This window comes from Hetaerina americana, unplaced genomic scaffold (genome assembly GCF_022747635.1).
Source record: "Hetaerina americana unplaced genomic scaffold, ioHetAmer1.1.p SCAF_2, whole genome shotgun sequence".
Lineage (NCBI taxonomy): Eukaryota > Metazoa > Arthropoda > Insecta > Odonata > Calopterygidae > Hetaerina > Hetaerina americana.
In genome coordinates, this window is record NW_027286763.1 from 78439930 (window position 1) to 78457065 (window position 17136).

Here is a 17136-nt window from a genome sequence, read left to right on the forward strand (position 1 = left end):
GTTTTTCAATTCTGCATACATTCCATCTCCCTTCATTGCATCCAATATCCCTAGCATTTTCGCATTCCTATCTCCCTTGCTCAATGTATCGGTAACAATTTTTTCCCGACATTGGCGTGAAGTGCTGATTCAGACCGTTGGTTAAGTGTGCACATGATCGCAGATCATATTGGTAAGACGACAGTGCACACCATTATCACTGAAAATTTGGCAATGCAAAAGACATGCGCTCAACTCATCGCGAAGGTTGCATGCACAAAATAATGCATTTTCCAATCAATTCGCCAAGGTTTAGCATCATCTCAATATCAACTATACATGGAAACAGTTACAATGAAAAATGATGACTCAGTTTTGACTTTTTGTGTCAAGGAAATATGTCCAGCAATTTCAACTAAACATAAATACAGGATAACTAAAGCAAGATAAAGTTGTTGGTTCCCGACGATTCTTTATGGAATATTTTAGTTGAATAAGGTACTCTTTGTTATTCCACAGTGAAATTTAATAGCTAAGACCTGAGATGATAACGTCAATTGTCGAAACCATGGTCGTAAGCTATTCGATTTTATGTGGAAAAAAACTCTTATCCAACTAAAAAAAGGTTTGCAGTAGGCATCTGAAAATATTCTCAATATTAAGAACAACAGCTTGGACTAATGAAAGTTGTTATTCGGCATATTTTTTTCGGCAAACACATTTATTCCTTTTTTAAAATTAGATCAACGATTGCCAATTTGGTTTTACGAAGTTTGTTGATAACCTAAATACCCAATGAATGCCTTGCGGCTATAAGCTTGCATAGGGCATGGCTAATAGCGTGTGGACAAACAAAACTACTTCGTCATTCTCGGTTTAATTTTATTCATTTTTTGCCAATCAGTGCAGACCAAAGTTGTAAATGAGTGGCAATCAAGTGCACTTCTCTGCTAAACAGCATAGAAGCGGTAGTGAATAGATATTGATTGAACAGTTTTAAGTTTTGCGCTCTTAGTTTGGCGTCCTATCAATTATACTACCTCGATGTATTCGATATGATATGTATCGACGAAACAGTCGAAATAGGAACGAATGGTTACGATTGATATCATGTGATAGCAGAAGACAGAATCCCGAAGAATGAGTATTAAACGGCTACATTTATATTTTTATGTTGTTGTGTGGAATACTCTTTGGTCTTACTGCTGTTGTGAACCTTCAGATATCGAGCTAGATGTCAAAGCCCAGAATACTCACCGACTTGATAGTTTAAATTTACTTTTGTACACCTTTTTACTTATACTAACCGTGTTGACAATTTGGTTGTTCAAACATCGACGTCTGAGGTATGTTCATGAAACTGGACTTGCTGTTATATATGGTAAGTATATTTTGATATCATTATCAGTCATGCTAATTTTTGCATATTCAGTCTGTTTTATTAATTGTGAACGTTTAACTAGCCGTTACGTCATGGCCCCGCCAAACAGCTACAACATTCCCAACTTAGAAGTATTGTAAAATAGGATTCAGTTTTATGAGTACGTATATTCACATGTCTCCGTATTGAAATTTTAAGAATCATTTTCGCTTATCATTGAGATCGTTAAGGCACACCCACCGTCATAATTTCCAGTTCGTGTAATACCATTTTTCCGGGTTTTGGCATTTGAGGAAATAGCCTTGAATGTAATCATGGAATGTGCGGCACATTATCCTCGTTGAAGTATTAGGTAGTGTTTGAGGAAAGAAGCCATAAAGTAACATATTTTTACGCTTATTTGCCAGTGTAAATATAATATCCCTAAAGTCGATGTAATCAATGCGGACTTCAATATTTTGGGGTTTAGGCTGTCTACTAGCGGTCTTTGGTTTAGGGGCCCTTTATTAATCACTGTATTTCTTTGAAGACCTGAGAAAAATAAGACAAAAAATAGAAAAATCAAAACCTGGATTTATATAGAGCAAATTTATTTCGCTTTATTTACCAGTAACCATAAGTACGCATTTTATTTGTACATATTATTGTAGTTTTACTCCCAAAGCTTTGAGAGTGGCTTGCGCTCACGAGGACCCTTGAATATGGGATGGCCGCATTTTATAAGTAATGTAAGCTCCAAGAGTACTAATTGGGACAATTCATATTTTGTTATGTAACAACATACTCACTCCATAGCCAGAGAGACGGGCGATTTTGGTTCCAAGGTTGTCATGAGCAATCCCTAAATTATTAGAGCATTCACATTCCTTTAATTGCTGAATTTTCACGAATCAGGTATTCACTTACGAAACATTTATCATTTAATGGATGCTCTTTTATTCAATTTCCCAAATAAATTGTTGAAAAAGATGTGATCAAATATTACAAGCCTGCCTGAGATATTGCTTTTTGTATCCTTGCTTCAAGCTGAGCTGAAATCTTCCCATGATTTCGTTATTCGATTGGTGGGAATGTTGTTGAGATAAGCTATGATCAAAATTAGTGTTTCAGTAATGATATTGGTTAGAGATTGTAGGCCGTGTGACTATTAGTTACACTCTCTTCAGTTGGTCAATGAGTTTTCTCCTTGTTCTTTCTCATGGGACCTTTCTTTTCAGTTTGTTTTCTACAGACTATGTGTCCAACAAATACAGCATACCATAAGTGTTAATTCTATCTAGCTCTTTTTTTAATGTTCCATATGGCGTTTTCCTGTTCTAACATGCCTTTTACTTCTTAATTTCTCTCGTTATCTACCCACTTAATCTTTAGTATTCATCACGAGCCTTTGAATATCCATATTCTATTCTTGTCTACTTTTCCAATTTATCCCGGGACCATGGAGTGTGACCCTCCACACAAATGCACTCATTTTTGTGTCCTTGTTTGCTAGCTAGCCCTTTGAAAATAGTATTTTACTCCGTATGATCAGTCAATCCCATGCAGTGCTAATTCCATAGGTATGTGAAAGATTCCAGTTATTCTAATTCATGCAGCATCTGCCTTCATATTATATCTTCCTGCTATCACTGCATTTCAGGCTTGAAAATGAATGAATTATTTTCTCCCCCTTATATACTTATTGCATTGATCCCCAATTCCTTCTTCAAAAGCTTCTTCTAAATATATGTTGAATAATGCTCATGAGAAATTGATCCCTTTTTATGTTCCGTTATTTATTTCCCATGCTATTATCTTTAAATTCACATTTTGGTGGATTTTTTTTGGAATTTATGTTTATTCAATATGGGCCAAGAGCACCAGTGGTATCAGACTTTTATGGAGTTAATCATTATTCCAAAGATTTATTCCCTTAATTTACACACCTAAACAGCTCTGCTTCTCCCTCCTCCAGGCTAGCAAAATTCTTGTGCTATAATTACCATGGAAGTAAATTGCCATATGCTTGTCATTTGAACCATAGGTTTGTCAATTCCTGCAAAATCTGTCACATGAGAGACTTGTTAATCTTATTCTCTCATCAAATATGCTAACTTTTTTTGCCACAATTAAAAACAAATCTAGAAATGTACAAAATCCTTTGCCTGCACCTAAAATGGGCATTGTGAGGACAGTTGTCGAACACTAATCTAACATTAATTTGAGTCATAAATTTAGAGATGAAACTTCATTTAAAACCCCTGCAAATTTCAGTCTAACAATTCATCCATGCTACATCGGTGTGTTATAATGTCATAGGAGTATTTGAGCATTGAGCATGAGCATCTTTAAAATTAATGATTCATTTCCCGCCTTTAGCTTGTAGTTTGATCATTTTACATGGATTTCATTTGTGTTTAGAAGGGCAGCTTGCTATTCTTTTTTTAAACCACAATATTTTCCAAAAAATACGGGATAATTCTCCCAGAAGCATAAGCCAGCTGTCACTAATTTCAAGGTTAAACAGTTGAACATTCATTCTTCTGCCTCTGGAAAAGTGAAAACCAGATGACCTGTTTTTACATCAAATGGATTATCACTCAATACCATTATTTGTGACAGCCAGGACATTAGCCTCTTAGCCACCTTGTGTGTCTAATTTCCCCGATTTCATATTTTCCCTTAACATTTATCCATGAATTTATGTTCATTATTGCTAATGCTAAGTTCAAACTATCATGAACCTCTTATATTTCATAAAATGAGGTGGTTTCCTTCGTTGCTATTTGGCATTCTTTTAAGTTTTTGGTCTTGCATGTGTCATTGTTTCCTCATGCTCTTCTGTTGTTCAATTGTTGTTTCCTCACATAAGCTCTCTCTTAGTTTATCTATGTTTTCTCATCCCCCTCCCTCATGCCCCCAGATTAACTAATAACGGTATTCCCTTTATTCTTTGTATGACTTTCTGTTTGCTTTTCTCTTCTGGATAACTGTTCCATCCTTTGAAACCTTGTTTATCTCACCTCCCTCCTTATATTGCCCATCAATTTTATGTTCTCCAACTTCTGTCATACCCACATTTCAAATGCCTCAACCCTGCCCTCTAAATCTTCCCCTGGGTTCTCATGATCATTTATCAGAACACTTTTCACTGAATTAGACTAGTTTCTTCCTCAACTCTGATCAAGTTTTTCCTCTATTTGAAAGCATCTCCTCTAGTTGAAAGACATGACTTTTCCTGCTGCTATCTGTTTTTTTGCTCTTTCAACTCTTCTTTTATGTATTTTGAATATTTGATGCATTTTACATGTTCTATTTGTCCCTCCTTTGGCATGATGCTTGTGTCTATCTTCTTTGTCATTTATTCTCATCATTTTCATTGTCTGAGTGTCTTTGGTAGTACCATTATATCATCTGCAATTCTGTTGCAGTTTATCTTCCATCCCCCTAGAGTGGCATATTCTTAATGCAAAGTTGATGAGTGATCAGCCTTGCCCTTAGTCCTCTCTCCTGTCTATGAGTCCCTTCTCATCTATTTCCTGTGTTTTAAGAATCTCTATCAATTCAGTGCCTCGTTGATGCAGTCAAACAATTTTTCCATAGCTATGATGCATTATCTTGAAGTCTCAATTTTTATATCCATCATATATTAGTATAGAGGTAATTTTAGGCTAATTCCAATGAATGAAGATTGTCTAAAGTTAATCTACAAACTAAGCATGTGAGTTGGATAGGTTTCATGACTAAGTATTTAACTTGTAGTGAAAAGTAATTGAAAATCTTGAAAGTAATTTGCAGAGCATTTGGTGCTTTGTATAGTGATTGGTCAGTGAGAAGTTCATAAAGAGAAGAGTCATAAACAGTTTCACATTTTCATAAACTTTGAAGAAAGCAATGTATTCTTTTGTTGCATAGAGAAAACATTGACTGAATGAAACAATAGCATTTGCTATGAATTGGAAATATTTAGATATTTAATTCAGCTATGCACAAGACCATGGAAGAAAGGTAAAGCAATGTTTTCCTGTGGGGAGAAGGGTGAATGGCGGAAAAGTAAGAAGAATGATTTAGATGGTAATACATACCATTATAACAGATTCATATGGACCAAAAATGATGCATAGTGACTGTGATCCTTACAAAGCCTTGGGAATATCTGTAAAATAGGAGATTGTCAAGAAATTGCTTATTTGTCTTATGTGTCCTGGACCATCCATTGTCAATAACTTATTCAACATCATCAGTGAACCTGTCCATAGCCTAGAAAATTTATGTAGGGTCTTAAGTTTTTCACCATTTTTTAAGATGTGATTGTTTTCCTGAGTATGAAAAAAGTGAGGTATACCAATGGCATTCCTATAAAAGGAAAACCATGTGAATTTTGCAGTGAGATATTAAAGATGCTTGCCAAAATTTAGCCTGCTCAGTGCACAGGCATGCATTCACCTCTGCATAGTTTTGGTCTAATGCCTAACACCTTCATTTATATTTACTTCATAAGATGGCTGGTTATTTTATGGCATTTGAACATTTACTTCCATAATAATAAATAAGATTATAATTGGCTATTTTTAAGCATGCTAATGTTTTTTCAAATGACCTCTGCCACTTAAGTTTTGAACTGTCATATGGTATACACTAGAGTCCCAATGTAGTACCTGTAAATTCTGGGTATTTCTGATTCATACCAGAATTTAAATATTGTAGACTATTCACAAACCTAATGAAAATAATTGGTTACGTTTGCTTGTGCTTAAAATGGATTGAGTGACTCAAAATTTATGTAGCCTGAGAATTATGGATTATGTAATGGAAAACAATAAAAAGGATTATGCAATGCTTTGAAATGCCAGACTCATGTGATGAAAATCTGGGGCAAACTCCATGTTGAATTATAGTGGATGCCTTCAGAAACTAGGTCAAGAATGTGTCTTAAATATAATATAGACCAATTACCATCTGAACTGAAATAAAGTCATAAAATGTAGTGCTTGTTCATGTTTATTGTATTTAGGCATTAAAAGTTTTATGTCTACATCTTCAAGAGTACAGAGATGAGTAGGGGCTTGTTGTAGATTATGATATTGGGTTGTCTTTTGTTAGGAGTAACAAATTATTACTTTCGTAGTTATGTCCGTCCAAAAGCCTGCCTTAATATGAATTATTGAGTTACTTTTCCCCAATGTAATGACAAAGGTCTTAAAACTGATGTCGCATGAAGTACCTACCATTTTCTATCATTGAGGAGCAGTAATCCCTGTGCAACGATAAATTACCCTATATTGATCTTGAAATTGTGTTTAATTATTGGCATTAATTTCGTTATTGAGATAATGGATCGTTCCGCATATGTTGGTGAGGTGGGTAAGATAAAAACATTGGGATCTTTTATTATGATTCACCTCTTCCTCACCCTATGTATTTTGTTTATGTTTTATTGAAGGGTTCAATTTAGGTTTTTGTGCATATATTAGATTAACTCATTAGAGTGATTATAATTTGTTGGATAATGTACATAGGTTTTATACTGATGAGTTTTTTTTGCAATCGACCAATTCTAAGTTCTGCAAAATATGGTTTGCCTTTAATATTTCAACCGTGTTTTTCCTCTCCACCAATTTATCCCTTACCTTGATAAGATAAAATTGCCACTCACTCAGTTGATTAGGCATTATGTCTTATTCTTTTATGGTGAGGTTAACCTTCTCACCACTTTTCTTAGTGTGTTTACGTATGTACTGAGTGTTTACTTGTTACGGTATTTGATTATTTAAAAAAAACTTAAATTAAAACAATTAATCATATCAGTCACTAAATGAAAATTTGCTGCTTCAATATAGAAGAATATATAGAAATATTATTTTATATTAACAGCAAAATAAATAAAAGTTAGTGAATGAACAGTTTTAACGGGAAGGGTCTTCATTTGAGCTTTGTGTTTTGATATAATTTTAGGCCTAATAGTTGGAGCCATAATCAGATATGCTGGAAGCACTACCGCTGTGCTTCACATGTCTGTGGAGCCAGATGACAAAGGAAGGGAATATAACCAATCAGTGCCGCCTGACACACTATGGCTTCGATTCCCAAATAAACCATCTACAACTCCAAATAAGACCTATGCATACACATTTAGAGGCGAGATAGTTGATTTAGAGGAGAATGAAATAGATCTAAAGGTGAGTCGATATCCACTTTATGACAAATATCCTTTTTCGTGAGATATATATAAATATAAATTAGTTTGCGGTACAACTAAGGATTTATGGTATTTTGTTTGGCTTAAACTTTTATGATGGTGCTTATTGACTTTTCAATAGCAATTGCTCATATTAATTCATTGTTTCAGGCTACATTTGATCCTGAGATTTTTTTTAATATAATCCTACCTCCCATAATTTTCCATGCTGGATATAGTTTGAAAAGGGTAAGTGTTTATACTCTCTGTGCAAATTCGTTTTATATTGAAATATTTTATGATTAAGACAATAATGATTGGTATATAAATACCATTATATGTTGCAGATTTTATTAATAGATATGAGAAAAGTTTGTAAACGTAGGAAACCATTTAAACCTCACTGAGAAGTTCATTATTTAAAACCATTTATGCAATTTTAATTTTGTTCTAAATGCTGCTAATGCCTCGCTCTAATTAGGTGCATGCTAGCTTTGTACCACCATGAGCTATTACAAGGTTAGAAGATCGTAATGTAAAACATAAATTTAGTATGGCAGTGGCAACTTCTGAATCTTGGAAATGAGTTATTATTCAGTGAAAGGCTTTAGACTTTAGATACTTTTGAAGAGGATTTGAAACTCTTTGAGACAGTAAGAAAATATTATTTTCTGCTTTTTAGTTTTACCATGTCATTGAGGATCTGTAAGAACATAAATAATAATCATGTACATAGTATTTTTAACGTTGAACTAAACCTTTAAATTAAGCCAGTTCATGTTCCCCATAAAAATAGGCATATGAGTAATTCATCAATCCATTAGTATTAAAAACATTCGATAGCATAAAGTTAGTGGAAATATATGCATTAAGATAAAGAAATTTTATCTCATTTGTATCTTTTTATTTTCAAATTTGAATTGCATTTCATGTTAAAGTATTAGTGTTCAAAGTGAAACTGCAGTTTGTTTTCATGGTCATTCCTTTTGATAACAGATGCATTTCTGTCATGATTTAAATTAAATGAGAGTAATTTATAACAAATCAGATATTATTCTGAAACCTATTTTATCCTGAGAGTTTGATTGTTTTCCTAACGTTTTGATATTCAGGCATATATTGAATGATAATTGAAATATACATTTTTCTGAGTATTCCTGTCATGATTTAAATTAAATGAGAGTAATTTATAACAAATCAGATATTATTCTGAAACCTATTTTATCCTGAGAGTTTGATTGTTTTCCTAACGTTTTGATATTCAGGCATATATTGAATGATAATTGAAATATACATTTTTCTGAGTATTCCTGTCATGATTTAAATTAAATGAGAGTAATTTATAACAAATCAGATATTATTCTGAAACCTATTTTATCCTGAGAGTTTGATTGTTTTCCTAACGTTTTGATATTCAGGCATATATTGAATGATAATTGAAATATACATTTTTCTGAGTATTCCTTTTACGTAGTAGTAGTTTGTGGTTTGAGATCACCATTAATGGGTTTATACAATGTTCTGAATCTTTCAAAATAGGATGTGAATGTTGTGGAATATAATGAGGTCTTTGAAAAGGTGAAGGTAGAGTAAATTTCCTTGACACACTTCTAGCATTCATGAAAAGGATGCCAATGACTCTTAAAGCATGTATTGTTATTGTTCGGCGAAGTAACCAAAAAGGTTTGATGACATAAAGACTGCTCAAACTGTAAACTCATGGTTGCATCTATTATGAATGTGTTTTAAAATGGGCATTAGCTGAAATTAAACATCTCTTTGGTGTATTTACTTTGGGCAATAATAATTCATTGTATGTATTCATGGTGGAAAGAAACTTTTCCATTTAGATAAATATCAATGGAAAAATAAAAAAAAATGTCATTTATTGTTTTGAATGAACATTTTAAAATTATTGAAGGATTTTAGGTCCAGATCAGGTTTAGAAAGGGATTAGCATGTTTGTTGTTTAGTTTTTCACCATTCTGTGATTGTTTTTGTGAGAACGAAAAAAGTGAGATGTACTGTTATCATGATTACTTAAAATACAAGTATTGAGTATTGAGCAAACTATTGTTCTTCCATCAGTAGTGGTGCATTATTCTTAAAATTATTTATCAAACATTTTTTTGTTGGAAACTATTGTATGAGTGTTTATTCTCCGGCATTTTGCAAAATTCCATTCCAAACATATATACAAACCAAATACCACCAACCAACAATTTTTTTTTTGGGATTTACCTTGTGCAAAATAGAGCTTTCTAAGTATATACCAATAATTAATAGCTATGTTATTATTTATTTTTCTTTGATACAGAAATATTTCTTTAGAAACCTTGGAGCTATATTAACATATGCACTAATTGGAACAACTATATCTTCATTTGTTGTTGGGTAAGTACTTGATGTTATGTAAAAGCTGGTGCATTTTTTTCTCTTTTAGTAATTAATGAAATCATTTAAACTATTGTTTCATTTCTCATGTAAATGGCAAGAAACAAAATTTGTTACAAGTGATATTTGCCTTTTAATCAGCTTCACAATGCATGTTTTGGTTAAATTGAGTACACATTGCCATCTATGCCTGTAAATATTACAGCATTCGAGAACTTAATTTTAAAATTATGTATAGAACTGATTTCCAAAATTACAATATAATAATGTCTGCACAAAAGAAATGTTTCTGGGTCTTTGGAATTTTTAATCATGGAAACTAAATTAATCTTATGATAAATAGTTATGTGCACATTTCATTTACCATATAAGTTTTGACTTGTTGAATTTGAGAAAAAATTAATTTTAATTTATCATTCCAGGGCAGTTATGTATGGATTTGTCCAGCTTATGCCTCATCTAAATACCTTCACCTTCCTCGATCTTCTCTATTTTGGAGCTGTGATTTCAGCAACAGATCCAGTGACTGTGATTGCAATATTCAATGATCTTTCAGTAGATGTAAATCTTTATGCTTTGGTCTTTGGGGAGAGTGTTTTAAATGATGCTGTTGCCATCGTTCTCAGTGGGTCAGTGGTTTCTGTAAATTATTATGACAATATGTGTTGTTTTAGCAGTTTTAATTTCTTTGTTCATAGCACATGTTTTGAAATTAAAGAATACTTATTTTAATTCAAACTCAGGCTTTAAAAACAGTGTTATGTAGTTCTTTTTGAATTAATGCTTGCATTAATTTTAAGTGACTCTTGACTCTGTAGTCGAATGCACCTACAGTCTCCACCATGGGTACAAGTGGTTAGAACAATTTTAATTATACTTTTGGAGAATTTTTTAAATATGTCCAAGAGCTAAATAGGCATTTCATTTCTGATCTATTAATTTCTGACTTATTTTATACCAAAGGGCTCTTGGCAGCAAATTTTCCACAGCATCCCAAATGTTGATGCAACATATTATATCTCTCGATGCTGTGGCATTAGCCATCTCATGCACCTTCATTCTCCTATTGCCGACTGCCATGTCTTGAATTTTATCTATAAATTCTAGAGTGGTGACCTCAATAGTGTGTATAAAATGATCAATGTCATTTGGGTTTGTCTGGCCAATCTAGTAATTTTAGGCCATTATAGCCATCCTTATTGAAGATAAAGATTCATCATAATTCTTATTAAGTTTCTTTTAGTCTCATGATACAATTTGCCTTGCATAAAATAATGTTTCTTCAACACTCAATTTTCTATTGTACATTTTCTGCAAACAATCAACTTGCTTAATTCAAACACAGAGTAACAGACTGATTTGGCTGAAACTTATTGTGTTTGTTCAAAAATGCTTGATATAACTTAAAATACTTAGATGTTCACCAGTGCCTATCGCGCTGACTTTGTGTGGACTTAACAAACTACCATCATAAAATACAAATTTATTCTGTGGAGCTAATACTTTGTATGAAATTGCTGAATTGTCTTGTACTTCACATAAGCCTTACGCTAATAATTATTTTATTTTTTATAGAGCAATCCAGCATTACAGTGAACGGTACCAAATTGGTTCTGGTGGTTTTGAAGCTCCGGCATTTTTCCGTGCTGTTGGAGACTTTGTCGGCTTTTTCTCCTTGTCTCTTTTCATCGGTGCTTTAATGGGTTGTATTACTGCAATGATATCCTTTATAAAGTCTATGATAACATCTACTTAGTTAATACTAAATATTCTTTGAATTAATATATATCTTACATTACACATTGATATATAAATATATATGTACATATATATATATATATATATATATATATATATATATATATATATATATATATATATATATATATATATATATATATATATATATATATATATATATATATATATATATATATATATATATATATATATATATATATATATATATATATATATATATATATATATAGGAACACGCATAAAGGACGAACACAATAGAGATGGGGAAGGCGGAATCGAACGGATCACAAGAGTAAAAATATATTTGGCGGGGTAATACGTTTGGCGGGATTTCGTGTTTGAATGTGTATCCGCCCGGCAAGTGGAAAGATCCGGTGTTCGAGTCCCGGTTGAGGAGATATTTTTACTCTTGTGATCCGTTCGATTCCGCCTTCCCCACCTCTATTGTGTTCGTCCTTTATACGTGTTCCTATCCCTTTTCCTTATATATGTTTCTGTATATATGAGTATTTATTCGCCGTTTGGCGGGATTTCGTGTTTGAATGTGTATTTGGCCATTGTGGCTCATCTCTTTCTTCTGGCTATGCGTGCCACGAAACGCACTGTTCTTTTCCTGTATGATGTTGTATGAATTCTAACCACTAACCTTTCCTCTTGTGTATTGTCTATTTCTCCTTTGGTGGGTGAAACAGCCCCCTGACGCCATCTCTTGGCTAAAGAATCGGGGCGCTTGGCGACATATAAGACCCACGGATCTCAGGGTAAATTACATATCCTCGATAGCTCAAGTGGTTAAGAGCATCCGCCCGGCAAGTGGAAAGATCCGGTGTTCGAGTCCCGGTTGAGGAAATATTTTTACTCTTGTGATCCGTTCGATTCCTCCTTCCCCACCTCTATTGTATTCGTCCTTTATGCGTGTTCCTATCCCTTTTCCTTATATATGTTTCTGTATATATGAGTCTATATATATATGTATATATGAATATATGTACAGGGTCGCACCCTAAAGTGGTTGAACTGATTTTTTTACAAGAATTTTATTGACGATCTACTTACATCGACTTAATAATCTTCAAAGTATGCTCCTTGAGCTGCTACACACTTAGTATAACGTTGCTCCCATTCCCCGTACGCCCGCTGGAAATTTTCTTTGGGGATGCCGTTGATGACCCTCGTCGAAGCCTCTTGATCGGCCTTTATCGAGTCAAAACGTTGTCCCTTGAGCTGTCTTTTCATCAGGGGGAAGAAGAAGAAGTCCGGTGGTGCCAGATCAGGAGAATTGGGTGGGTGCGGGTGCAACGTGGCAATGCCATATTTGGCCAGGAGCTGTCTGACGACGAGGGCGCCATGGCAGAATTTTCGGCACCATCTTGGTGCACACCTTGCGCATGGCCAAATCCTGTGAAATAATGCATTGGACGTTGGATGCAGACAGACCCAACTGGTCTGCAATTTCTTCACTGGTTAAGCGTCGGTCGATGTTCAGCAGTGTCCTCACTCTGTCCACATTCGTGTTGGTTCTTGCCGTCGACGGCCGTCCGGAGCGATGGTCGTCTTCAACGAGCTCCCTACCCTCTTTAAACAACTTGTGCCACTCAAATACTGTGGAACAGCTTAAGGCAGTGTCCCCATAAGCCTGCTTGATCATATCGAGGGTCTCAGTTGCCATCTTCCCGAGTTTCGCACAAAACTTCATGGAATAACGTTGCTCTAAATTCAGATTCATTTTGTTTTTCGACGCGGACAAAAAACTTGCTCCACTAAAAACGGTGTCCTCACTCAACGACAGCCCGCAGGCGACTGAGGTTGGTGTCGGTCTTTTGCTAAGAGCCCCCCCCCACCTTACCCTGCCAGGCAGACCCCCCTCCACCGCTCCGTTCGCGCCAGAGAAAATCAGTCCTACCACTTTTGGGTGCGACTCTGTATATATATATATATGAATATATGTATATATATATATATGTATATATATATATATATATATATATATATGTATATATATATATATATATATATATATGTATATATATACATACATACATATGTATATACATATGTGTGTGTATATATATATATATATAATAATGGGCTGACACAACATAACACAAATAGAAAAGAATAGACACATATAAAAGAACACTTACACGGTAAATTGTTCGAGCTTTCGGCCCTCTCAGGGGCCTTCTTCAAGAGAGACTGGAAATATGCTATGGATCAGGAGAGGGGAAAGAGTTATGGGCGTGGAGGGGAGGTGTGGAGGGGAGGTGTGGAGGGAATGCTGGGAGGGAAATTAAATATGGCGGTTAAGGGTGGGAATTTTAAAGCTCGTATGAGTTTTTCCGGACAATCGTGATATTAAGCTACCTAGCTACTGTTCCTGTCTCTTCTGTGTTCGTTGTGGGATCCAGCACCTGGTTTTGCGCCGCGGATTCTGCTCTATTTTGAATGTGCTATCCTTTCCCTCACCACTGTCTTCCTTCGTTTCCTATTTATTTTCCACAACCTTCTCAATCGCCTAAACATGGACCACCCTCATCCCATTCCGTCTTGGATCCGAAATTTTCGCCGTCACACCTATAAGCTCGCCAAATACACAAGCCACACCGAGTTTCTCACCTCCTGCCTGTCCTTAGGAATCATTCCCAACGATCTAGTCATTTCCCTACCACTATCTGCTACTCTTCCCGATATCCACCCCATACTTAATGCATTTTCTTACCAAAAATCTTTAGAATACACCCACCTTATCCTTATGCAATACCAATGCATTCGTGAACAACACAAATCAAACCTTTTTTCCCTCTTTAAAATAATCTCTTTGGCTTCTGCTCACCTAATTCCACAACTCAACGCCATAATTTCGTTGCCCTACGTTCCCTCCAACAAAAACGTCAAACTCTCCTTAAAAAGCTGTCCAACTTGTATATTTCCTACTTCCGAGTTGGTCTCAAAATTCCACACTCTCACCCTTTCCCGCCACCTCCTCCTCAACCACCCCCACTCTTTCAATATAAGCCTGACCTCCGCAGCATTTACAACCTTCCCCCTCCTCCCAAAGGCCCTCCGGTTTTTCCAAAACGCCAGCCACCACCGAACAATCCCAACACCCCCCCTCCCTCCGACAATGCCCATGACATTGTAAACCTTTCAAACACCAGCCTTTCAGACAATGAAATATCCGTTCTTAGCAAAGGCCTACCCTTCTCCCCTACACCAAAAATAAACCACATAAACATACTCACTGATACCCTCAATTTCTGCCGAAACCTTCGATGGCGCGCCTTCTGGAAATCACAAAGTAAACCTTTCAGTAACCTAAAAACCAATCCCGCACTTGACAAATTCCGCCCGCCTTCAACTCATGAGCCAAAACCCCTTCCTAGTAACCATCTTGTCGAAATTTTTATACGTCTTCTCATCGAAAAAGTTTCCAATCAATCCTTCAGAAAACATCTCAGACCGAAAAATAACCTCTCCATGAACGAACGTCATGCCCTAAAAACCCTACAATCCAATCCTAACATCGTTGTTACCTCCGCCGATAAAGGCTCCTCTGTTGTAATTCTAAACACCAATGATTATATTTCCAAAGCCCTCGCTCACCTGAACGATACATCCACCTATACCACTCTAACCAAAAACCCAACACAAACTTTCCAAACCGAAATTCGGTCTTTTCTCCTCCACTCCGAACCAGAAGAAGGCCTCACCTCCTAAGACATATCCCTACTTTCACCCCCAAACCCCAGAACACCCCAGTTTTATCTCCTCCCAAAAATACACAAACCCAACATCCCCTGTCGTCCTATAGTTTCCAGTTACAATTCTCCCACCGAAAGAATCACCGCATTCCTTGACCACCACCTACAACCACTTGTACTCTCCTTGCCCTCCTTCACGAAAGACACGTACCACTTCCTCGACCATCTAAATTCCGTCTCTATTTCCTCCACACCCAACCTACTTATGGCCACCATCGATGTTACCTCACTTTACACTTCTATTCCCCATGCAGAAGGTTTATCCTCCCTCCGGCATTATCTTTCTCTGCGCCCCCTACCCCAGCGCCCCTCAACGGAATTTCTCCTCAATCTTGCCACTTTTGTCCTAACAAAAAATGCATTCACTTTCCAAAATTGTTTTTACCTACAGACAAAAGGCACAGCGATGGGAACGAGGATGGCACCATCATACACCAATCTCTTCATGGGCCATCTCGAAGAGACCTTCCTGTCACAGCAACCCCTTAAACCTCTTTTCTGGGTCCGCTACATAGACGATATTTTTATTCTCTGGAAACATGGCTCTGACTCTCTCAACAACTTCTTATCCGCCTTAAATTCATCTTTCACGGTTAAATTCACCTCTTCCATTTCAGACTCCACCATCACCTTTCTTGACACAGACATCTCACTTCAAAACAACAAATTCACTACTTCAGTACACATCAAAGCCACTAACCATCAGCAATACCTACACCACACAAGCTGTCATCCTCAACACACGAAACGCTCGATTCCTAACTCTCTCTCTATCCGCGGACACCGAATTTGCAACACCACAGCCACTCTCAACAAATACCTTGCCAATCTACACCTTGCACTCCTCAAACGCGGTTACCCAGAAAAGTTGCTACGAAATAAAATCCACCGTTCCACCCGACCACACACACCACACAATAACAAGCCCACATCTGACGCAGGACTCAACCTTGGCACCACCTATTACCCCGGATCACACAGACTGAAAACCCTCCTTAAAGAACTGTTTCCAATTTTACATGACAATGACGCGACCTCATCCTTACTACCCCAATGCCCATCTATCGCATACAGACGACCCGCCAATCTCAAAAACCTTCTGAGATCCACCAACCCTTTGGCGCCCCCCCGTGACAAATTTCCCAATATTTCCCCAACTTGCAACCGCCCCCGATGTAAAACCTGTCCTCTTATTATGCCTACTCCCCTCTCTCTACATCCCCTCATAGCCCCCCCACCTCGTTCCCACGCTAATTGCCTCTCAAAAAATATTATTTATCTTTTATCATGCAAACATTGCACTTCCTTCTACATAGGTGAATGCATTACCCCCTTATCCATCCGAATGAATAATCACCGGTACTCCTGTAATTCTGCCTCACTCTCTTCTCTTCCTATCCCTTCACACGCCAATTCCCACAACCTTTCATTCGACCAGTGTTTTTCCCTCAGCATCCTAGAATCCCTACCTGATTCAGCTACCAACATAGAGGTGAGAACTCGTGAATCCGCCTACATACTATCCTTCCGTTCCTTTAAAATTCCCACCCTTAACCGCCATATTTAATTTCCCTCCCAGCATTCCCTCCACACCTCCCCTCCACACCTCCCCTCCACGCCCATAACTCTTTCCCCTCTCCTGATCCATAGCATATTTTCAGTCTCTCTTGAAGAAGGCCCCTGAGAGGGCCGAAAGCTCGAAC

General features: G+C 36.4%; 1 protein-coding gene across 1 annotated transcript in view; it reads left to right on the forward strand.

Annotated features, from left to right (window-relative positions):
- Positions 1 to 1071: 1071 nt before the first annotated feature.
- Positions 1072 to 17136, forward strand: part of Nhe3 (Na[+]/H[+] hydrogen exchanger 3) — a 76203-nt gene continuing 60138 nt past the window's right edge. The window contains exons 1-6 of the mRNA XM_071585405.1: positions 1072 to 1360; positions 7295 to 7518; positions 7689 to 7766; positions 9835 to 9911; positions 10334 to 10540; positions 11487 to 11631. Coding sequence (XP_071441506.1) covers positions 1120 to 1360; positions 7295 to 7518; positions 7689 to 7766; positions 9835 to 9911; positions 10334 to 10540; positions 11487 to 11631 — 972 coding nt within the window. The 5' untranslated portion in view covers positions 1072 to 1119. The remainder of the gene's footprint in view (positions 1361 to 7294; positions 7519 to 7688; positions 7767 to 9834; positions 9912 to 10333; positions 10541 to 11486; positions 11632 to 17136) is intronic.